Below are 24,877 nucleotides of genomic sequence, written 5' to 3' on the forward strand. Positions count from 1 at the left end.
GGATAGAAATTCTAGTACAAGTAACTCATCTCCTGACTGCCCTTGATCTGTCCATTATTACAAGGCACAATACAAGTGCCTATCAGCAACATCCAAAGCAGCTCACTTGATCAGCACCTGATTCACCACTATAAGCATTCACTTCCTCTACCACCAGTAAACAGTGCATCAGTGTTTACCATTTATACAATGTATTGCTACAACTCATCAATGCATTTTCAATAGTATCACCCACCCTCATGATTTCTACCACTTGGAAAAACAGGGGTAGCAGATTCATGAGAACATCATCACCCTCGAGTTCACTTTTAAGCCACACACCATCTTGACTTAGAACCACATATGTCTTCCTTCACTGTCGCTGGGTCAAAACCATGAAGCTCTCTTCCTAAAGAACTACAGGTCTACCTACACCTTATGGACTACAACAGTACAGAAGGCAGCTTACTTATACCTTCTCAAGGACAATTAGGGAAGGCCATTAACTGCTGGCCTTGTCAGGAACATGAAACCAAAAGGCCTTCAGGAAGGTGTAAAATACAATTTCCAAATCCTCCAATCTTCTCTCCACTCTGTCAAATATAAAGATAATGATTCAGTTTGTCCTTTAGGTCGGCAAGCTGTATTCTCTATCATGGCCAAGAAAATAGGTTTTAAATAGTATCAACCAAGACTTTGGGAACTAAGCAACACCAAGGGTAACTCTGTCTCTCAGCCTACTCTTCTCCCCTTTTTCCATCTCTGACTATCTAAAGAGTAGTTATGATTTGGAGACGCCGGTGTTGGACTGGGGTGTACAAAGTTAAAACTCACACAACACCAGGTTACAGTCCAACAGGGATGTTTGGAAGCACTAGCTTTCGGAGCGCTGCTCCTTCATCAGGTGGTTGTGGAGAATGATGCTCCGAAAGCTCGTGCTTCCAAATAGACCTGTTGGATTATAACCTGGTGTTGTGTGATTTTTAAAGAGTAGTTAATCTTCAAATCACCCAGATTAGGATTATTATAAATACCAAATGAGACACTAAATACCAGTGTCCTGAAGCCAGACCTTGTTAATACTCTCTCCCTTCCTTTTTATCCATTCCTGAAACTCTATCCTTTTGGTCCTTCTCCCACCCACCCTTTAAGAATACTTTTCGATTTAATTCTACAGCAGCCTTTTTATCTCCAGCCTAATGACGGAGAGACCAATGTGGAATGTATGCTTTCCCTCATGGAACAGTTTTCCTCTTGATTTTCAGTGCTGGGGAAAACATTTTCCAAATAAAGTTAGCCTCAAGCATTCACACGCACAATCTGATAGACTTAAGATTAAAAACCCCTCAGCTTCGAAAGTACACCCCTATCTCACCACTTTGTCATTTTCAATTTGCCATTTCTAACTACCCTTTTAAGCTCACTACCTCACAGCATTACGGATCTACCCATACCAAATTTACCACAACGGTTCATAATGTAGGCTCAATATCATCTCCTCAAGAGAAATTACAAATAGGCACTAAGTGCTGGACTAGCCAGCAAAGTCCACATTCAATAAATGAATTTTAAAATGCTGAATTTCAAGCAGGTGGTTCTAGGCCATGAATTCATTTGGAACTAGGACAATGCAATGCAAATACAGCATTAACCCACTCCACAACTGTGTATATAGGAAACACGAGGCAGACATTTACAGTGCATGCACCTTCCTCTGCATGTTCTACATAAATCCATACCGCATAATGTGATTGTGGCGAAAGCTGTCCTTCATGCTCATCTCTACGGCTACGTGAGCCAAGGGCCAGTTTGGATGGCTTCGCAAACAGTCAGTCAGCTGCTGCACAGTGTCAACTTTCAGTGAGTCTGGCGAGATCTCATAGAATGGTCTCATCTTCGTTGCAAACTGTACAAACATTGTTCTTGCCTCCACTTCAGAGCTCACCTGGAACAACCTGTAGAGACACGAGACACAAAAACTGAACCATTTCTAATGATATTACTTGCTCCTTTTTTTCATCTTTGCTCCATATTTGGACTGGTAGTGATTTTGAGGGATGAATCTCTTCATTTCCAAAATCATCTTCTGACTCAGACATTTGGGCTGCAATTTCCAAATGCTCATTACAGTGCACTGGTCGCACAAAGTTGCTTTTAAAAGGAGCCCAATGTATTCAACAATGCATCCCCTGCTGGTTAAATGATCTTATTTATGCCACAGAACAAATTCACTCAAAGGAAGAAGATGATTGTAGCCAAAAAGACTTTGTGGCTGCCAACCCAAGAATCCACTGGCTCTGCCTTGCACCTCAACTGATGCTGCTTTACTTACATCAACAGTCCTAATAAATTACTCGGAAAAATTGAGAGTGCGTGGAATTGGAGCTGATCTTGGCACAGTAAATAATGTTGACAAAGCCATTCATTATAAATTGAAACTAACTACACTCACAAATACCTGGAATGAAGCAAATATTAAAAGTGCAAAATACAATAGACACTGCAAACATGATGTAAAATGATCTTTTTCAGAGGTTATGTTCTGGTTTTTAAGAACTCCTTTTTCATTCTCACTAACTCTTTTATTAATTGATGCATTCACGCAGTAAAATAACCTGCTGCAAAATTAGAAGAATTCAGTGATATCTTCAAAAATTGCTCCTTCGTTAAACATAAAGCACAAGGTGAGCATTAATTTCCAAGACAAGTCATAAGTTAGTAGAAGTTATTTTCAAAATAACTAATATAGTTATTAACATAAAAAGACATCACCATAAACAAACTCTTCCACAGACTGGTCAAATCAGCAAATGTATTTCCAAAATATATGCACAAAGTTGGAAGACGTTAAGCAAACAGTGATCAAGTCAGAGTCATGCAGCATGGAAACAGACTCTTCGGTCCAACTCGTCCCTGCCAACCAGGTTTCCCAAACTGAACTAGTCCTATTTGCCAGTGTTTGGCCCATATCCCTCGAAACCTTTCCTAAACATGTACCTATCCAAATGACTTTTAAATGTTGTAACTGTACCTGCATTTCCCATCTTCCTCTGGCAGTTCATTCCACACATGAACCACCCTCTGTATGGAATATGTTGCCCCTCAGATCCCTTTTAAATCTTTCTCCTCTCACCTTAAAAATATGCCCCTTTGTTTTGAACACCTCAATCCTTTGGAAAAGACCTTTGCTATTAACTTGACCCATGCCCCTCATGATCTGATAACCACCTACGCTGCAGTGAAGAATGCCCCAGTCTTTACAGCCTCTCCTTATGACTCTAACCCTCCAGTGGCCGAAACATCCTGTAAATCTTTCTGAACGCTCTCCAAATTAACCATATCCTTCCTATGGCAGAGTGACCAGTACTGTACACAGTACCCTAAAAGTGGCCTGACCAACATTCTGTACAACCTCAACACGATGTCCCAACTTCAATACACAATGGCTTGGAACAACGAGGTTACAACTCTTTTTATGGGATCTCACATTTAAATTTAACAAATGTTACCATGTTCATTACAATAACATCCACTGCGTTTTGCCCAGAGTATCGATGACCATAGGAAACATTAAACTAGAAATTCTACACACATTGCCTCAGTAATTTCAAGATTACTTGGCTTCCAGTTAAGCAAATGATTTTTTTGTTGATAGGTTTAAACCTGACTCTAGTCTTTGCAGCCTCCCTCCCCATCCCAATTCACCTTGCAGCCTGCCTCTCTCCCCCACAGGCTCGTTCACACTTTCTCTCTGACACACTTGGAGCTTTCCCCACTCTCCCACATCCAGCATCACACCCCCAGACTCCAATCTGCCACCTGCAAACAGATAACCCAGATCCACCAAAAACCAAGGGACACTCTTGTCATTGCAGAAGTCTACCCTCACCCAAACTCACACTCAAACCGTGGCCTGACCAAAGGTTGGGCTTTTCCCAGCCCCAGCTTCAAACAAGAGACTCCCAGTTCAAGGTTCAACACAGAAGACAGCTCCAGCTCCCCTGGGACTCCCTCACTACCAGCACATCCTTTCCAAACTGCTTGATGTTCCTCCAATCAAAGCCTGATTTGCTTACATGGTTACTACTGATAAGCTCCGAGAATATGGTGCTAGAAAAGCACAGGTCAGGCAGCATCTGAGGAGCAGGAGAGTCAATGTTCCGGCAAAAAGCCCTTCCTGATGCTTGACCTGCTGTGCTTTTCCAGCACCACACTCTCTGCTCTAATCTCCAGCATCCAAAGTCCTCACTTTCGTCTACTACTGATCAGCTGACTACTGAATCTACCAGCAAAGACCACTGGAAAGAAATAGCCATGATGTTGCCAGGGTTGGAGGATTTGAGCTATAGGGAGAGGCTGAATAGGCTGTGGCTGTTTTCCCTGCAGCATCAAAGGCTGAGGGGTGACCTCATAGAGGTTTATAAAATCATGAGGAGCATGAATAGGGTAAACAGAAAATGTCTTTCTCCTGGGGGTGGGGTGTCCAGAGCCAGACGGCATGGGTTTGGGTGAGAGGGGAATGATATAAAAGAGATCTAAGGGGCAAGCATTTCATGCAGAGGGTGGTGTATGTATGGAATGAATTACCAGAGGAAATAGTGGAGGCTGGTACAATTACAACATTTAAAAGGCATCTGGATGGATATATGAATAGGAAGGGTTGAGAAGGATATGGGCCAAGTGCTGGCAAATGGGACAAGATTAGGTTGGGATATCTGGTCAGCATGGACGAGTTGGACCGAAGGGTCTGATTCTGTGCTGTTCAACTCCATGACTCTATGACTGGAAGAGCAGCTCCTGGTGACCCAATGATTGACAGATCTGGAGCCCTAGTTTTGGGGGCCTTATAAGTATTCTGAACTTCGTCAGTTCTTGCTGTCCTTTAGTGAACCTGCACAAACTGAAGTACAGTCAAGGGCAGACAACACTGCCCAGAATGCTTGCTAGCTGTGAAGACCAATTGCCAAGGACAACTGGATGTTGAGCTGGTGTAGGGGCCCATCACATAATGGAGAGACTTGTTGGAAGTGGTGGCTTTGCTGTTCCAACCCACTTATCTCATCAAGATATGCACTTTAATAACAGAGTCATAGAGATGTATTGCATGGAAACAGACCCTTCAGTCCAACCCGTCCATGCCGACCAGATATCCCAACCCAATCTAGTCCCACCTGCCAGCACCCGGCCCATATCCCTCCAAACCCTCCTATCCATATACCCATCTAAATGCCTCTTAAATGTTGTAATTGTACCAGCCTCCACCACTTCCTCTGGCAGCTCATTCCATACACGTACCACCCCGTGCGTGAAAAAGTTGCCCCTTAGGTCTCTTATATCTTTCCCCTCTCACCCTAAACCTCTGCCCTCTCGTTCTGGACTCCCCTACCCCAGGGAAAAGACTTTGCCTATTTACCCTATCCATGTCCCTCATAATTTTGTGAACTTCTATAAGGTCACCCTTCAGCCTCCAATGCTCCAGGGAAAACAGCCCCAGCAAGTTTGCTAGAATTGGAGATTTTGATGTGCAAAGTTGCTTATCTTACCAAGATTTGCATTTTAGTAGCATCTGCAATGGATTTTAAGAATTTGCCAGTATTTTGGAGGTTTGGAATAACTGGTGATTTCCTTACTGAGATATGCTCTTCACTTGCTTGATTTTTTAAAATTCATTCATGGGAAGTGGCCATGTTAGCTGGCCAGCATTTACTACCCTTCCCCAATTGCCCTAGATTCTGAACACATCACAGCCAGTGAAACACAGACAGTGCTACATAAGTTTGGCTCCTCACTGACGATGAGGGCCCAAGTGATTAGCACAAAGGTGGCTAATTAAGAAGTGAGTTCACTGGGTCAAACCCCTGGAACTGCCTTCCTAATGGCATGATGGACATACCTGCACTAAATGGACTGCAGTTGTTCAAGAAGGCAGTGCCGTCCCATCTTCTGAAAGGCAATCAGGGATTGGCAATAAATGCTGCAGCAGCCAGCAATGTTCATGTCCCATGAGTGATTTTTTTTCAATCATATGCTCCCTTATCTCCCAAGCCCTAACCCCACTCCAGGTAAGGTACACTAAACTTGAAAGCATATATTCACCAGAGTAACAAGGTCAAATTTATGTTTCCTAGAGTTTAGTGATGCGTGATTTAATCCAGGTGTTGAAAATGATAAAATAATTCAATAAGGCAGAATAAGAGAAATTATTTCCTCTGGTGGCAGAAAACAAAATAAAAACAGCTTCAGCTTAAAACTGAAGCGAGCCCATTTTGGAGTCAAATCAAGCACTTTTTGCATATAAAGGATAGTGGAAAGCTGTAACACTTTCCCTCAGAAGAATGTGGGCGCTGGGTCAATTGAAACTTGCAAACCTGAGATCAATCTGGCAAAACTGTCAGGCGATGTGGAACAATGACAGGTGGATGGGGCTGAGATACACATCAACAATGATCTAACTGTAAGCAAAACAGGCTTACAAGTATCAAGTGGCTCACTTCAGTCCCTACACCTTCAACTTTCTAAATGTAACACTGGCCAACAATACAAAATACAATTTTAAAAACAATCAAAAACAAACATTGCCCTTGCACCATTGGAAACTGGGCTTGAAGCCAACTTCAACAGCTAAGACAAAAGCCTGATTTCTGATGACTGCACGGAACCTACATGAACTACATGTCAGAAGAGGCTACACTGAAGGACACTTTGCCCTTCAGAAGTGAGGCCCACCAAGTGGTTTCAAACTCCTGTCACTGTGCAAAGTTTTTCAAAGAGTCCTCCTCACGAGCTTCTGAAGAAGCATATTTTACACAGGGAACTATAAACACCTGAAGGATCTTTAAACAATTGAGTGATCCCTGAGGCAGGGATGTCTAGATTTAATTTTTGTAGATTGTACAGGAGTGCACTGTTGGGCCTCAGAGTTTGCACGAAAAGAAAAAATCTATGCACCCAATAATTTGCAATCCAAGTTGCTGATGTTAACAGATTTTTATGTTCAGCTTTGAATTTCCAAAAGCAATGAAACAACAATGTCACGAGCTTCCAAATGTACAGTCAGGGTTACTAGTGAAGCAGAAATTTAGGCATTAATAGGACAGAAATGTTTGTGCTCCAAAAGCTTGTGATTCCTCTGATTGAGGTCCATTAAATCCTGATGTAGACTACAAATTGGGACCGAGTCAGGGCAGGTCAGGTCGACATGAATCATGCTATTTTGGTCATTGCAAACTTTGCTCCACAACAAGGTGGGATTTGGACCCAGGTACAAATCCCACCTTGGGTGACTGTCTGTGTGGAGTTGCCACGTTCTCCCTGTATCTGCGTGGGTTTCCTCCAGGTGCTCCAGTCTCCTCCCACCCTCCAAAGATATTCTGGTCAGGTGAATTGGCCATGCTAAATTGCCCATAGTGTTAGGTGCGTTAGTCAGGGGTAAACGTAGGGGAATGGGGCTGGGTGGGTTACTCTTCAGAGGGTCAGTGTGGACTTGTTGGGCCAAACGGTCTGTTTCCAATCTAATTGAAACTGGGAAGATATCCACTAGGTACAGGAATAATGGAGCAGGCCAAGATGTGTCCCATTCTCACCATATTTGCAGCTGTAGTTCAGCAGTTAATATCCCATAGGCACTTTGACAGTGACTAAAGAAAAGTACATTAGGTAGTGAGGCAGTATTGTGCCAGGCATGTAGGTTTGGGAATAGTGTGCCAGGTGGGTGAGGAGGGGTAGGTCAGGGACTGGATATGGATCAGGCCACGCCAGGCCCAGTTCCAGTAGGGATGGGAGAGATCAAGACAAGGATGCCAGGTTCATGTAGCATTACTTTACAGGGAGGGAGGGTCAGATTTGGGGGTTATCTTAGTTATTGAGCATTAAAAAAGGGTTGGGAATCACTGACTTACCGAAAACAGCAAAATATAAGACCAAAATAAGAGGAGTTTCTTTTCTTACAGAGATCATCAGTTGTTGGAGCATTCTCCTTCAAACAGGCACCGAAGCAGAGTTGTTGGATATTTTTAAGGCTTCAAGGGACCGATTAGTTTCTAATTCATATATGTGTAAAATAGTGAGGGATTGGATTGGAAATGTTACACCATCAAATTGTGAAAAGGAAAATAAAAACTTCAAATTTTAGTGTTTTTCATAATGTGCCTAATAACCAATGAAATACAGTCATTGCTGTAAAGTCAAAATCAGGGCAGTGAATATTTGCACAACAAGCTCCCACGGACAAACATGACCCAATTATCTACTTTTCAGTGATGGAGATTGATAGATAAATGTGGGCAAGACACAAGGATGAAGGCTCCTGCTTTTCTCTGTAATAATGCTGTGGTGTGTTTGATAGTAGACAGTATATGGGTTTAATACCTCATCAAACGTTGGCTGTCCAATAATGCAGTACTCTCTTAGCATTGCAGAGGAATGCAAATGTAGATTTTTAAGCTCAAGGATAATCATGGGCTGCTGGGCCATATTAATCTGATTTTATAACATAGACAATAGTGTCAAAATCAATGGTTGGGAGGGATGCGTGACATGTCTAGGTATTATAAAACAGCCCACTATTAATCTATAATAAAGTACAACACTGAGTAGTCAGCCACAATGAACCTGGGAGCAATTCAGACTGACTCTGGTAGTTAGATATATTGAGTGTTTCATTTTCCGATACCAACACTTATTGCTGAACATTGACATGAGAAAGATTTACTCATCAATATGTCAATTATTTCCAATGGACATTCTTAAACAAAACAAAAATTATTTTGAACTTGATACAGAAACCAGTGTCAGTTAGTGTTCCAGAAACAGTTTAATCTAGTACAAGGAAGAGAACATGAAGAGAGAGACAGGAAGTCTTTCATTACCACAGAGATGCAGGGTTCCTCTTTTAGCAGCGAAAAAGGGGAAAGCCTGTTTTTCTTCATAATTAATGATTCACCAGCAAAGCAGTAAGAACAAAGCGACTTTTGAAAATGTGGTTTCTGAAAATTCAATTTTGTTGGTGAGTCATGCACTGCGGAGAAAAACATGCCTGCTTTCATCTATGTTAAGAAAAATGTCATTCTTCTACAGACTTTTCAAGTGTTAGTATAGCAATTATTTCCTGGTATTGTACTTCTTTTTTAAATTCACTAATGTTCACGTATAATTTTCATGCTACAGTTTGTGCAACCATTCATCGCCAAGATTAATAAATATATTATCTTATTAAATCCATAGATACTTGGAAGATAACACAACTGAACTCCCTGCTGCTAAGTGCACTGACCACCAATAGGTGGTGCTCTCTGCAGATACAGTGCGGAAGCTATAATATCATAAAATGTCTACCTATATTAGGGGTACTCAGTTAATTCAACTGAAGGTCGACCGAATTTTGAGTGAGACTCAGCTCCTAAATTAATATAAAAGGCTGGAATGAAATTGTTAATATGTTTATGTTAAACTATTTAGTCCATTATTTTAATGAGGACATTAATCATCATTAAGCTTCTACTAGTGAAATGAATTTCAAGATCAATGCATATTTATTTATACTTAATGTAGCTCTATTTCAATAAAACATTCTTCAAAGTGCAATTAAACTATATTTCTCTTTCCCTTCAGTTATTCAAAATTAGGCTTAATGAAGATATTCATTAGTGTTAGGTAATCTGTACAGACATTGCCAAATGCTCATCCTATGAGCAATTTAAAAATTATTGAAAGTTGCACATTAAACCTTTCAATTGAAGTTCATTTTTATTTATTTGTTTTCTGAGACGATTAGATAAGATGGATCAAAAAGCCAGTCACATTTTAAAGATCATGTGAGTTATCTTTATCGATCTAAACAAAAACCAAGTTTGCTGAGAAACATTCGCAGGTCAGGCAGAACCTACTGGTTGGTATTTCAGATGCACACCTTACACAAGAATGAGCAAGATGAAGAGTCTTTACCTGGGAAAGTTTAGGGGAGAAGTGCGGGGAAAATCTTTCACACAGAGGATGGTGGGAGCCTGGAACAACCTGCCAGTGGAGGTGTTGGAAGCAGGCACATTAGCAACGTTTAAGGTGTATCTTGATAGACATGTGAAGGGGAGGTGAACAGAGGGATAGAAACTACATATGGACAATAAGTCTAAATAACGACTAGGAATTCATGCAGGCTTGGTGGGCCAAAGAGAGTGTTCCTGTGCTATACTGTTCAAGCTAGCTACCTGCGAATTTCATTTTTCAGATATCTTCACTTTTGCAGCTCACAAAATGCAGGGAAAACTAACAGGTTTCCCCGTGACTATTCACGCACTGGCTGGCAATTTCACTTTATGAATTCAAGACCCACTCTCTATATGTGAGCATCCACGTTAGGTTGGCACTCTAGTGCAGTACAGAGGGAGCACTGTTGGAGGTGACACTTTTTGAAGCAACATGTTAAAGTGAAAGCCCTTCTACCTCCTTGGGCAATAAACAATGCCATGACCCTATTCGAAGAAGAGAAGGGAAGTTTCTTTGCATCACATCAACGGCCACACTTTAAAAAATACTCAACTGGCTATAAACAGAACATTAGAAAGTAAGAAATAGTAGGAGGAGCAGGCCACCTGGCCATGCAAGTCTGCTCCACCATTCAAAAAGATCATGGCTGATCTTATCATGCATTCAGCTCCACTTACCTGCCCACTACCATAATCCTTAATTCCTTTACTGTTCAAAAATCTATCTTTGTCTTAAAAATATTCAACGGGGTAGTCTCAATTGCTTCAACGGGCAGGGATTTCCACAGATTCACAACGCTTTGTGTGAAGAAGTTCCTCCTCAATTCAGTCCTAAATCTGCTCCCCCTTATTTTGAGGCTATGCCCCCTCATTCTTGTAAAGTATTCAGAACATCTGAAGATCAAAAAAAACACTATGCATGGTGGATGCAAGTTCCCTCCTTATCTCTACATGCACAACTGTTCCGAATGGTCTCCATTTAAAGTCTATATCCTATAAATTTTGCCAAACTCTGTACTAAAATGAACTCCTCTAGGCCCGAAATGTGACTGGACTTCCCCTTCACACACAGTGGATTTAACAGAGATCCCATGCAGCTGAATGCACATGCAAAAAAAAACTCATCCCTTGTCACAATCCATCCTTACTCCCTACACCTTTGGAATCTCTTTTTCTGGTTCTAAAGTGAGAGCAACTCAGGATAACATTCAATCAGGAACTCACCATGAAGGAGAACTGCACATAAACCCTGTAACCCTGGGAACTGCACAATCCTAGAAATTCTCCATCATGAAACGTCACCAAAAGATTCTCACCTGAAAGCATTCTGAGGTGTTTTGGGGTTGATAAGCAAGCAGTCCCAAGACTGTGCTGTCCGATACAACACCACCCGTCCGTCGTCCATAATTCTGCTGTGTGACACATATTCGGACAGTGGCACCTCTCGTACCCGGTAAGGGTTGGCAAAGAGGTTGGTCACAGTATTCAGTGTGTCTACCAAACGGCCAAAGAACTGCATTCTTACAATGACCTGCTGGGAGAAGAGAAGGGTTGGGGGAGATGGGGAAATGGTTATCAATGCTCTTTCATTTTTGAGTTGAAGATGCTCCACAGTGCTCACACAATGAATGATTTGTATTTTCTACAGCATTCCAAAGCAATTCACCACCAATAAAATCTTTTCAAGTGTAATCACTACTGGAAAATAGCCAGCACATTAGCCAATTTGCACCTAGCAAGGTCCCACAAACAGCAATATGATGACGACCCGATCATCTGTGTTAGTGATGCTGATTGAGATAAGGAAGAACTTCCACACTCTGTTTCGATAAGAGTGCCGTGAGATATTTTAACTTGGTCTAAGGTCAGAGACAGGTCCTCAGTTTAATTCTCCATGTCAAAGAGCATCCTCTAACACTGTGGCATTTCTTCAGTACTACACTGGGAGGCCCAGGTCTGGATTATATCTCTGGAGTAAGCCCATAAACTTTTAACTTAAGAGGCCAGAGTGGTATCAAATGAACTGCAACCGGAAGGTGAAACAGTTGAGGCAAAAATCTGTAAATACTTGAGCATATTTTCACTAATGGGGAAAGTCTAGAATCAGAGGATATAGTCTCACAATAAAGAGGTGCCAATTTAAGACTGAGATAAGGAGGATTTTTTTTTCTCAGAGGAGTTGAGTGTTTTCGGAATTCCTTGTCACAGAGAGCTGTGGGGGCAGAGTTCTTGGGTATACTTAAGCCTCAGATAGATAGATTCTTGACCAGTTGGGGAATCAAGGATTCACTGGAGTGACGCCTTCTTTACAGAGGTTTTACTCCTTCTGGTAATAATGTAGGGAATTTGTGCGGAACCTTGTATCAGGCTCTGGTTAGGCACCAACCAGATTATATTGTTCAGATCTGGTCACCACACTTCGACAAAGATGTGAAGGTCTTTGTGAGGATGTAGGGAAGACTTTATTCAAACACCAGGGAAGTGGGGGACATTATTGACAAGGCTAGATTGCTTTCCGTGGAGTAAATGAGACAGAATGGATATTAGCTAGAAGTGGACAAGGCTTTGATTGTACAAGGACCTTGGAGCACATGAATTGAAGATTTTGGACAATGAGTAGTAATACACAGGGACTGACCTCCCATGAGCCTGGAGGATGCAAAACAATCAATGACGAAAAGGAAACTAGGTGAAGACTTGAAGGAAATGGGGTTCAGGCTGGAGAGTTTGATAGGCTGGGTTCTCCACAGCCAGCCAGCACAGACTTGATTTACTGAGTGGCCTCTTCCTGTGCTGGAAATGTCTCTCAGACTTAATCTTTTGCTTCTCTTGTTCAAACAACTCAAGACCAGCTTCAGGAAGAACTTCTCATCTTCACAATGAACACCATAGAGCACTCTAGTCTGAAGTCAGACAAGTTTTTGAAATTTCAGACTTTAGCTACATCTTCATGTTCATAAGAAGTACTTGTAGCAGGGCAAGGAAGGTTATAGATTATCATAGCAAAGAGTCCAAATCCAGGGCAATCATCACCATGGGCATCAGTCTGTCTTTACACCGTGAAGGAGTCACATAATATACTGTCTTCAGTTTGCTTTTCGCTTTGTTTCTCCAACTCCCCCGTGTTAATTCCCCTTAACTTGGGTGGGTCCCACAACTTCAGAACTATCTGTACATTCACGCTGCATCCCCGAGATGAATCTATATCATCAGACACATTTCCTACTTTCCTCAGTTGTGGTTGGTTCAAGCCATTAACGTTCTATCACTGGAGTAATTGCTGGTTATCACTCCCATTGATTTCGGTAAAAAGCACTTAGTTCTGGTGAAGGCATTACACCCGAATTCTCGGTATTAATCTGCAGTGTAATGCAAGCAGCTTTTATACTTTGCTTTACATCTCCAGTTAATTTTTAAATGGAATTATGCTGAGGCTTACAAGTTGAGCTAACATTTGAATTGTTGCCCTTTTTCCAGTATTATGGACAAACTTGTGCCCTGCACATGAAATGGTTAAAAGCATCCCCTAACTGGCACCAGTGATATCGCACTATTTCTGATCTCCACTACAGTCATATGAAAGTGACTCTTTCTAATTAAGCCCACTTCCATGGTTGGAGCGATCCAGACCTGAAACTTCCTGCTCAAAGACTTGGGGAGCATTAGAATGTTGCCCTGCTTCCTACATGCCTGCCTCATGAGAAACTTGAACTGTTACCCCTCTGTCCCATATCACTGCATCACACACTCATGAATAATAAAAACTGAAAAAAGTGGATGCACTCAGCAAGTTTGACAATAGATTGCAGGACCTGAAACATTACCCATGTTTCTCTCTCTGCAGACGCTGCCTGCTACATATTTCCAATTGCTTCAGCTTTTTATTTCAGGTTTTTGGCAATATGAAGTTTGCGATTCTCTTATGTTGTTTTAAGATTACACAAAGCAGACACAAGATGGCAGGTACCAAGTCAGTAACAGCATATGGAAATCAGATTAATCCAATTTGTAGTAAAGCCTTACTACATTAATGCTAAAGATTTAAATACATTTAATTCTGTTATACTCATAAGAGATAATCTCTTTGAACCAAATGCTAGATTAAAGAACATGCTATCGTAAATGAAAATTACACCACCCCAGCACCAGAGCATTTTTCCATTATATGCCAATGAGGTGAGAAAAGTGAGTCATGGATCGATAACAACAATTTATATTTATAATGTGTACAGTTCTGGTTACCCTACTATAGGAAGGATATCATTATATAGGAGAGTGTTCAGAAAAGGTTTACAAGGATGTTGCCAGGACTGGAGGGTTTGACTTATAACGTGAGGCTGAATTCGCTGTGGCTTTTTTTCTCTACAGCGTCAGAGGCTGAGGGGTGACCTTACAGAGGTTCATAAAATCATGAAAGGCATGGATAAGGTGAATAGCCAAGGTCTTTTCTCTGGTGTGGGGGAGTCCAAAATGAGAGGTGAGAGGGGAAAGGTTTAAAAAGTATCTGAGGAGTAATTTTTCTAGTGGAGAATAGCACATGTATGGAATGTGCTGCCAGAGGAAGTGGTACAGGCAGGTACAGTTACTTAAAAGGGAGCTGGATATGTGAACAGGAAGGGTTTAGAGGGATATGGGCCAAATGGGGACTAGGTCAGATTTGAATGCCTAGTTGGCACAGGCAAGTTGGACGAAAGGGTCTGTTTCCATGATGTATGACTCTAAAAAACACCTTTAATTTAATAAATCTCTCCAAGGCACATTATATAGTAGAACGTAACAATGAACCACATGTTAGGAGAAAGTAAGGACTGCAGATGCTGGAGATCAGAGTCGAGAGCGTGTTGCTGGGTTTGCAAAGCAGGTCAGGCTACATCCAAGGAGCAGGAGAATCAATGTTTCGGGCATAATCCCTTCATCAGGAATGAGGCTTGTGGGCCGGAGGCTGATTCCTGATTCATTCCTCATTCCTGATGAAGGACTTACGCCCGATACGTCAATTCTCCTGCTCCTCGGATGCTGCCTGACCTGCTGTGCTTTCCCAGCAACACACTCTCAACACTGAACCAGATACTGTCTGATAACTAAAAGCTTGCTTGAAGGCGTACATTTTAAGGAGTGCCTTAAAGACAGAAAAAGAGGCAGAAAGGTTTTCCAAGGAAATTCCAGAGTTAAGAGCCATGGCAGCTGAATGCACACCAAAGTATAGCAATTAAAATCAAGGATGTACAAATGGTCAGAATAAGAGGAGCAGAGATATTTCAGGGAATTGTAAGACTGAGGACATTACAGAAATAAGGCCAACAGGGAACAAAGCTGTGGAGATACTTGAGAACAAGGTCACCAACCAGTTTGTAAGTGTAATGCCTCAAGAGTGCCTGAGCAATCAGCAAAACGAGAGATTTTTTTGTAGGTCAGCAATTTCAAAAGCAAATTCCCCTCCCTCTGACTCCCCTTAAATTTCCTTTGTTGCAAAGTTGAGGAGAACTGGAGGAAAACAGCAGTACCTAGTTATTATCCTAATCACACACAAAAATCACCGAGGACATTCTAATTTTTCTAACTGCATGTGAATCAAACACATCCTCACTATGCAAATACAACGATATCCAATACCAAAAACATTTGCATGAGGTTGAGCCATTTTGCTTATAAATCAATGTCACTCGTTCAGCTTTTCAACTCAATTCCACAAAATCAAAGAAAGCTAACGAACTCTGGATGACTCGCAGTGATCCAGTTGAAGATTGGCAAATACGTTCGGATTGTTTATTACCTTAAATGCAGCACATAAGACAGAGTTGCTGTTGTTCAAAGAGTTTGGAACCGATGCTTTATGGCAACTTAGTACTCGAGTACCTGCACAACATAAATCAAGGAAGATATTGTTTGATTTAATTTTGACAGCACTGGGCTTTCTCCTGGCAGTGTTGTTTTAACACACCATCCTTTGGGAGGATTAGACTTTGAGTCATTCAACAATACAGATGCTTGGATCAGGAAAACATCAGCTGACACCACAATAAAAAAAGGTCCAAGTTTTATTTCACCTGGCTGAATACGATTATCCCTCACTTGTCAATCCTAAATACTGAAAACATCCAAAATGGAAGTGTTTGGATCATATGGGCCAACACTGAGAAGATGCAGTGATGTTCAGAAGGTACATAGCCCCATGTCTGTGATTAGCACTGTTCGCTCGATGCCAGCCTGCACTGCGAGGTACATACCACTCCTTGGGGTACTCTGCAACTATCAAGCAATTGCTGGGCATGTTCCATAGCTGAAGCAAGGAACTAAGCAAAAATTATCTCACTAACAACAGTAGGTAGCTTTGTCTCCAGGCAACTAACTGCCAGATTTCTGGAAAGGAATCTGTTGAGCTGACAGCAAACATTTCAAATGCCACCGTGCTTGTTAGCACATCATTTCATGCTCTATCCCTGGTTGCATTTAAATCGCTGCATTTAGCCAATGAAAAATCCGTTGGGTCGCTTGAAAGAGCTCATCACCATCTCCCAAAGAAAAAGTCCTGTTGTTGATCAAGTATAGGAATTGGGATGGAAAAATGTGGTGCTGGAAAAACACAGCAGGCCAGGCAGCATCCGAGGAGCAGGAGAATCGACGTTTCGGACATAAGCCCTTCTTCAGGAATGAGGCTGGTGTGCCAAGTGGGCTGAGATAAAAGGTAGGGGGGAGGGGTGCTGGGAATACGATAGGTGGAAGGAGGTGAGTGTGAGGGTGATAGGCCAGAGAGGGGGTGGGGGCGGAGAGGTCGGGAAGAAGATTGCTGGTCAAGAGGGCCGTGCTGAATCCGGGGGTTAGGATTGAGATAAGTTGGGGGGGAGGGGAAATGAGGAAGCTGGAGAAATCTACATTCATCCCGTGTGGTTGGAGGGTTCCTAGGCAGAAGATGAGGCGCTCTTCTTCCAGGCGTCGTGTGGCCAGGGTCTGGCAATGGAGGAGGCCAAGGACCTGCATGTCCTTGGCGGAGTGGGAGGGGGAGTTGAAGTGTTGAGCCACGGGGCAGTTGGGTTGGTTGGTGCGGGTGTCCCAGAGGTGTTCCCTGAAACGTTCCGCAAGTAGGTGGCCTGTCTCCCCAATGTACAGGAGACCACATCGGGTGCAGCGGATACAGTAAATGATGTGTGTGGAGGTGCTGGTGAATTTGCGACGGATATGGAAAGATCCATTGGGGCCTTGAAGGGAGGTGAGGGGGTAGGTGTGGGCGCAAGTTTTGCATTTCTTGCGAATGCAGGGGAAAGTGCTGGGAGTGGAGGTTGGGTTGGTGGGGGGATGTGGACCTGATAAGGGAGTCGCGGAGGGAGTGGTCTCTCTGGAACGCTGATAGGGGTGGGGAGGGAAATATATTCCTGGTGGTGGGGTCTGTTTGGAGGTGGTGGAAATGACGGAGGATGATACGACGTATCCGGAGGTTGGTGGGGTGGAAGATGAGGACCAGTGGGGTTCTGTCCACTGTCCATCATTTACTGTATCCGCTGGACCCGATGTGGTCTCCTCTACATTGGGGAGACAGGCCGCCTACTTGCGGAACGTTTCAGGGAACACCTCTGGGACACCCGCACCAACCAACTCAACTGCCCCGAAGCTGAACACTTCAACTCCCCCTCCCACTCCGCCAAGGACATGCAGGTCCTTGGCCTCCCCCATCACCAGACCCTGACCACATGACACCTGGATGAAGACCACCTCATCTTCCGCCTAGGAACCCTCCAACCACACGGGATGAATGTAGATTTCTCCAGCTTCCTCATTTCCCCTCCCCCCCACCTTATCTCAGTCCCAACCCCCGGATTCAGCACCATCCTCTTGACCTGCAATCTTCTTCCCGACCTCTCCGCCCCCACCCCCTCTCCGGCCCATCACCCTCACCCTCACCTCCTTCCACCTATCGTATTCCCAGCACCCCTCCCCCAAATTTCCTCCCCCCTATCTTTTATCTCAGCCCACTTGGTACACCCTCCTCATTCCTGAAGAAGGGCTTATGCCCGAAACGTCGATTCTCCTGCTCCTCGGATGCTGCCTGACCTGCTGTGTTTTTCCAGGACCACATTTTTCAACTCTGGTCTCCAGCATCTGCAGTCCTCACTTTCTCCTATAGGAATTGGGATGTCATGTTGTGGCTGTACAGAACATTGACTAGGCCACTTCTGCAATACTGTGTGCAATTCTGGTCTCCCTGCTAGAAAGGCATTGCTAAGCTTGAAAGGGTGCAGTAAAGATTTACAAGGATGTTGTCAGAGTTGGAGGGTTTAAGCTATAGGGAGAGGCTGAATAGACTGGGGCTAGTTTCCCTGGTGAGGAGGAGGTTCGGGGTGAATGTGCTTAAGGTTTATAAAATCATGAGGGGCATGGTCAGATGAAAAGCCAGTCTTTTTTCTCAGGGTAGGGGAGCCCAAAACTAGATGGCATAGGTTTAGTGTGAGGGGGAAAAGATTTAAAAGGGACCTGAGAAGCAACTTTTTCACGCAGAGGGTGGTGCACGTGTGGAATGAGCTACCAGAGGAAGTGGTGGAGGCTGGTACAATTACAACATTTAAAAGGCACCTGGATGGGTATATGAACAGGAAGGGTTTAGAGGGATATGGGTCAACTGCAGGCAAAAGGGACTAGATTAATTTAGGATATCTGGTCAGCATGGACGGGTTTGACCGAAGGGTCTGTTTCCATGCTATACAACTGTACGACTTTTTGATTCCAATTGCCCAGGGAGGCTGGAACAAAGGATTACACTTATGGAAGCCAGGTGAGGATGCATTCAGGATGCCCTGTTACACGAAGCATGCAAAAGTAAAAGCTGTGCAATGACTGCAGCGCAATGACTGGCTCAAACCACAGAAACTAACCATTTACTCTTGGTGTCTAATGGCAACATCATCAACAATTCCCTCACTTTCAACACCTTGGAGTTACCACTGACCAGAAATTGAACTGGACCAGCTATATAAATGCCCTGGCTGCAGGAGCAGGTCAGAGACTGGGAATTCTGCATCAAGTAATTCCTTTCCTGTCTCCTCAATGCCATCTACAAGGTTCAAGTCATGAGTATAAAGCAACACTCTCCACATGTCCGGATGTGTGCAACTCCAATAACACAAGCTAGACGCAACCAGGACAAACAGCCCACTTGATTCACACCTCATCCACCAAGATCAGCATGGGATTCCTTCACCTCCCATGCAGCAGTGTGTGGCCATCTACAAGATGTGTGGCAGCAACCTAGGCTCCTTTGACAGCACTTTCCAAACCTGCAACTTTCACCATCTACCAGGAATGGGGCAGTAGATACATGAAAACACCACAAGTTGCAAACTCCCCTCCAGATCACACAGGATCCTGACTAATTTGTACTAACTTTCCTTCACCACCAGCTTCTCAAAGACAACTGGGATTGGCAATAAATGCTAGCCTAGCCATTAACGATAATATTCTGTGAATAAATATTTTAAAAATATTTCAACATTAACTTTCACACCTTCAGAACACCCCAAAGTGCTTTAAAGTGAATGAAGCAATTCTGAAAAATAATCACTGCATAGGTAGGGAAACACAGCAATAAACCTGCATAAAGCAAGGTCTTGCAAACTGCAATGTGATGACAACCAGAAAATTACTAAAGATAAACAGTGGTTCGGTCACCAAGGTAACTCATCTCTAAAATAGCAGCCACACGATTTTTTACACCCACCCAAGATGACACACATAGCCTTGGTTTTAACGCTCTGTCCAAAACACAGCACCTCCAATGTTGCAGCACTCCCGGAGTATTATACAAGGGGAGGCAGAGAGGAAGTGTCATCTGAAATGCTTGCACGCAAGTGTCTGGACTGAGAGTGAAAGCAACAAGAGGAAAATTCCCTGCCCAATGTGACCCACAAGCCATTGTAATACAACTCAATCAGCCTATTGAATGGTGGTGCAGGCTCGAAGGGCAGAATGGCCTACTCCTGCACCTATTGTCTATTGCCTATGACTGACGCAGACTGGATGACTACCTTGCTAAACACTTAGCCTCGTAAGCATGACCCCCATCTTCCGCACTTGCCATTTTAATTCACCACCTTGCTCTCAAGAAAACATCTCTGTCCATAACCTGCTGTAGCTTTCCCCAGTGCAATTAAGCTAGAGGCTTATCTTCTGATTAGGCATTTGACAGCCATCTAGACTCAAGATTGAGTTCAACAACTCCACACTACGTCCAGTAATTTTGTTTTTGCCGAGCATTGGTTTGTATCACCATTTTGTGGGTTTTCTTTTCCCTTTTAAACCAAGCCCTCTTTTATTCAGGCTTAACACTTAGACTGAGCCAATATTTTGTTTTATTGCAAGCATTAATCACACCCTTTGACATTTCCATCCACAATATCTTTGACGTTGAATCGCAGCCACTCCCTAACTCCTGCCATTCATTTCCATTCTACCTGACTTAACTTTCCACAGCACAAAAGCATAAAATCATGGTGGAAGAGTTCTTGTGGTGTAGTGGTAGTGTTTTTCCCTCTGAGCCAGGAAGGACCAGGTTCAAGTACCTAACTACTCCAGAGACATGTCTTAACAAAATATCTACATCCACAAAATATTTCACCACAAAGTTTGATAGGACTCAAAACATTTTGAACTCTAGTTTCTCTCCTGAAGTGCTAACCTTTTATTCCTTTCCTTATTTTGTCAGAAGTCACGCAACACCAGGTTGTAGTCCAACAGGTTTATTTGAAATCAAAAGCTTTTGCTCCAAAAGGTTTTGATTTCAAATAAACCTGTTGGATTATAACTTGGATTCCTATGACTTCTAACTTTGTCCACCCCGACCCAACACCAGCACCTCCACATCATTTCCGTATTTTACGAGAGGAGGGGACGGTGTAGTGATAATGTCACTGCACTAACAATCCAGAGACCCAGACCAACCTTCTGGGAGCATGTCTTTGAATCCCAAACATGGGAGATGGTAAAATTTGAATTCAATTTAAACTGGAATTAAAAGCTCTTCTGAGGAAGGGTCACCGGACCTGAAACGTTAACTCTGATTTCTCTCCACAGATGCTGCCAGACCTACTGAGCGTTTCCTGCAATTTTCATTTTTGTTTCTGATTTCCAGCACCTGCAGTTATTCGGTTTTTAATTGTAATCATTGTCGATTGTCATAAGAAAAAACAAAATTATTTCACCGATGTCCTTCAAGGAAGGAAATCGTTCCTGATGAAGGGCTTATGCCTGAAACATCGATTTTCCTGTTCTTCAGATGCTGCCTGACCAGCTGTGCTTTTCTAGCACCACACTCTCGACAAAGAAGGAAATCTGGGGTCAAGATTAGAGAAGTGCTGGAAAAGCACGGCTGGTCAGGCAGCATCACCAAGGAGCAGAAAAGTCGACGTTTCAGGCAGAAGCCCTTCATCAGGAAATTCCTGATAGGCTTTTGCCCGAAATGTCGATTCTCCTGCTCCTCGGATGCTGCCTGACCTGCTGTGCTTTTCCAGCACCACTCTAATCTTGACACTGATCTCCAGCATCTGCAGTCCTCACTTTTGCCTAAGCAAGGGAACCTGCCAATCTTACCCAGCCTGGCCTGCATGTGACTCCAAACCCACAGCAACATTTTTGAATCTTAATTAGGGCAGCACGGTGGCTCAGTGGTTAGCACTGCTGCCTCACAGCACCAAGGTCCCAGGTTCAATTCTGGCCTCGGGCAACTGTCCGTGTGGAGTTTGCACGTTCTCCCTGTGTTTGTGTGGGTTTCCTCCGGGTGCTCCGGTTTCCTCCCACAGTCCAAAGATGTGTAGGTTTGGTGAATTGGCCATGTTGAAGTGCCCACAGTGTTAGGTGACATTAGTCAGAGGGAAGTGGGTCTGGGTGGGTTGCTCTTCAGAGGGTCGGTGTGGACTGGTTGTGCTGAAGGGCCTGTTTCCACACCGGAGGGAATCTAATCTCAAAAACCACCTGCCACCCCCTTAAAAAAATTTACATAAGTGTTACGGTGCCAAAGGAGGCTATTCAGCCCATCAAGCCCTGCACCAGCTCATTAGATGAACATCATAAATTGCCCTTGGAGCAGTCAGGCATGGGTAATAAATACCACTCATACCCACATCACAGGAAAGAATCATGTTTTACTAAATGAATCCTAACTGGGTTTTGTAAACAGTTTGTTTTTAAGATACAAATTGACTTAAAATTAATTGAAAGATCTTGTGGCACCTACTGCATTTACCAGGGGTTCAGATAACAACAAGGCCCCCATTCATGGTGCTCTCCTTTACTTACCAAGCTATTATATTTTAATTTAATGAGGTGAGGCCTATCCCACGCCCATGCTCCCGAATTCCTCCCTCAGAACATTCCTGAAACATTTACCTTCAATTCGCCTCTCGATCCCCTCAACCGGCACGCCCTGGCCTGATGGACAGCGGCAATCTCCAATCGGTTATCGGGCTCCACCCACCTACTATTGATTGGCATCGGGGTGATCCAGTCAGCTGGCGGGCCTTGCCCATCGTTTAGGATTGACAGCCGCACTATCAAATCAATTGCAGGATCCGGCCGACCTGGCGTGATTGATAGAGGGATTAACCAATCAGCGAGCGGTAACTACCCACAAGTCATGATTGATAGTGTGCATCTCCAATCATCACGTGGGTGCTCCCCATCCGACATGATTGCCAATGGGGATCTCGAATCAGCAAGCAGGTCAGGCCTACCTGGCATGAATGATAGCTGTGATCCCCAATCCTTGAGCGAGTTCTGCCCATCTGCCCTGATCGACAGCCCTTGCCTCCAATCAGCGAGCGGAACCTGCCTTAGGGATCGGATTGACAGTCGCTACCTCCAATAATGCCGCGGACCGCGGGGACTAATGGCATGGCGAGCTGGGGAGGGGACCTTCGCACTGCTTCAGACTGTCACAGCTTGCCACCTACCGGAAATCCGTCCAGCGCCATTTTTCTTCCAGGCCCTGCGAGCGCACAAGATGACATGCGGCGTTGGCTGCCATCTTTGATAATGGCCGGTTGCAAAGGGAAAGAAAAAGTAACATTTGAGGATTGAATCCACATGCAATCTTCACAATCTTCACAATGCAACCGAAGAGGAACACGTCAGCAAAGAAAGATATTACAGAAGTGTTGCAGTACAGAAGGTGGTCCTTCAGCCCTTTGTCCCTGAACCGACTCATTAAATGAGCACCATTTATTGACCATCATTTATTAATAGATTAGATTAGATTACTTACAGTGTGGAAACAGGCCCTTCGGCCCAACAAGTCCACACCGACCCGCCGAAGCGCAACCCACCCATACCCCTACATTTACCCCTTACCTAACACTATGGGCAATTTAACATGGTCAATTCACCTGACGTGCACATCTTTGAACTGTGGGAGGAAACCGGAGCACCCAGAGGAAACCCACGCAGACACGGGGAGAATGTGCAAACTCCACACAGTCAGTCGCCTGAGGCGGGAATTGAACCCGGGTCTCTGGCGCTGTGAGGCAGCAGTGCTAACCACTGTGCCACCGTGCCGCCCACAAAAATAATTGGGCCCTCATAATTTTAAAAATCACACAACACCAGGTTATTATCCGACAGGTTTATTTGGAAGTATGCAACACTGGCACCTCCATCTCATAATATTGTACAACTCAGTGAGGTTTCTCCTCAGCTGAAAATGTGTTGCTGGAGAAGCGCAGCAGGTCAGGCAGCATCCAGGGAACAGGAGAATCGACGTTTCGGGCATAAGCCCGAAACGTCGATTCTCCTGTTCCCTGGATGCTACCTGACCTGCTGCGATTCTCCAGCAACACATTTTCAGCTCTGATCTCCAGCATCTGCAGACCTCACTTTCTCCTCAGAGGTTTCTCCTCAGCCTTGTCTGCTCAAATGTAAAGGAATCTTAGTCAATGTAGACTTCCATCACAGAAGAGAGGCAAAATGTCAAATGAGCCAAGTGGAGCTGTGAAAAGAGACTGGCAGCCAACATCAAGAATAAATAGAATTAGGCTTCAAAGTTTGTGAGAAGATTTGTAGCTCGGGTGCTTGTAGTTGTGGCTCTGTTCGCCGAGCTGGGAATTTGTTTTGCAGATGTTTCGTCCCTTGTTTAGGTGACATCCTCAGTGCTTGGGAGCCTCCTGTGAAGCACTTCTGTGATCTTTCTTCCGGCATTTTAGTGGTTTGAATCTGCCGCTTCCGGTTGTCAGTTCCAGCTGTCCGCTGCAGTGGTCGGTATATTGGGTCCAGGTCGATGTGCTTATTGATTGAATCTGTGGATGAGTGCCATGCCTCTAGGAATTCCCTGGCTGTTCTCTGTTTGGCTTGTCCTCTAATAGTAGTGTTGTCCCAGTCGAACTCATGTTGCTTGTCATCTGCGTGTGTGGCTACTAAGGATAGCTGGTCATGTCGTTTCGTGGCTAGCTGGTGTTCATGGATGCGGATCGTTAGCTGTCTTCCTATTTGTCCTATGTAGTGTTTTGTGCAGTCCTTGAATGGGATTTTGTACACTACGTTAGTTTTTCTCATGCTGGGTATCGGGTCCTACGTTCTGGTGAGTTGTTGTCTGAGAGTGGCTGTTGGTTTGTGTGCTGTTATGAGTCCTAGTGGTCGCACTTGCGACCCAATATACCGACCACTGCAGCGGACAGCTGGAACTGACAACCAGAAATGGCAAATTCAAACCACTACAAATGCCGAAGGAAAGATCACAGAAGCGCTTCACAGGAGGCTCCCAAGCACTGAGGATGTCACCTAGACAGGGGACGAAACGTCTGCAACACAAATTCCCAGCTCGGCGAACAGAACCACAACAAGAATTAGGCTTATTGTCACGCGTATATGAGTACAGAGAAAAGTTTACAATGTCACCCGACACACCACTATCTTAGGTACAAAGTACCTAGGTAAAAGTCTTAGAC

The 24,877-nt window shown here is 43.9% G+C and overlaps 1 protein-coding gene across 6 annotated transcripts in view; it reads right to left on the reverse strand.

Annotated features, from left to right (window-relative positions):
- pla2g6 (phospholipase A2, group VI (cytosolic, calcium-independent)) overlaps positions 1–22,354 on the reverse strand; it is an 84,094-nt gene extending 61,740 nt beyond the window's left edge. For 3 of the 6 annotated variants that reach the window (XM_087978301.1, XM_087978300.1, XM_043679772.2), the window contains exons 1-4: positions 22,329–22,334; positions 15,733–15,815; positions 11,276–11,493; positions 1,719–1,934 (exon numbers count right to left, since the gene is read on the reverse strand). In XM_087978301.1, the coding sequence (XP_087834427.1) occupies positions 1,719–1,934; positions 11,276–11,478 (419 nt within the window). In that variant the 5' untranslated portion in view covers positions 11,479–11,493; positions 15,733–15,815; positions 22,329–22,334. Of the gene's footprint in view, positions 1–1,718; positions 1,935–11,275; positions 11,494–15,732; positions 15,816–22,238; positions 22,297–22,328 lie in introns of those variants that run through there. The other 3 variants (XM_043679771.2, XM_043679775.2, XM_043679774.2) reach the window with 3 other exon arrangements.
- Positions 22,355–24,877: the final 2,523 nt, after the last annotated feature.

This window comes from Chiloscyllium plagiosum, unplaced genomic scaffold, assembly GCF_037043375.1.
Source record: "Chiloscyllium plagiosum isolate Xiang-an unplaced genomic scaffold, Cpla_swu_hap1 HiC_scaffold_33, whole genome shotgun sequence".
Taxonomy (NCBI): Eukaryota; Metazoa; Chordata; class Chondrichthyes; order Orectolobiformes; family Hemiscylliidae; genus Chiloscyllium; species Chiloscyllium plagiosum.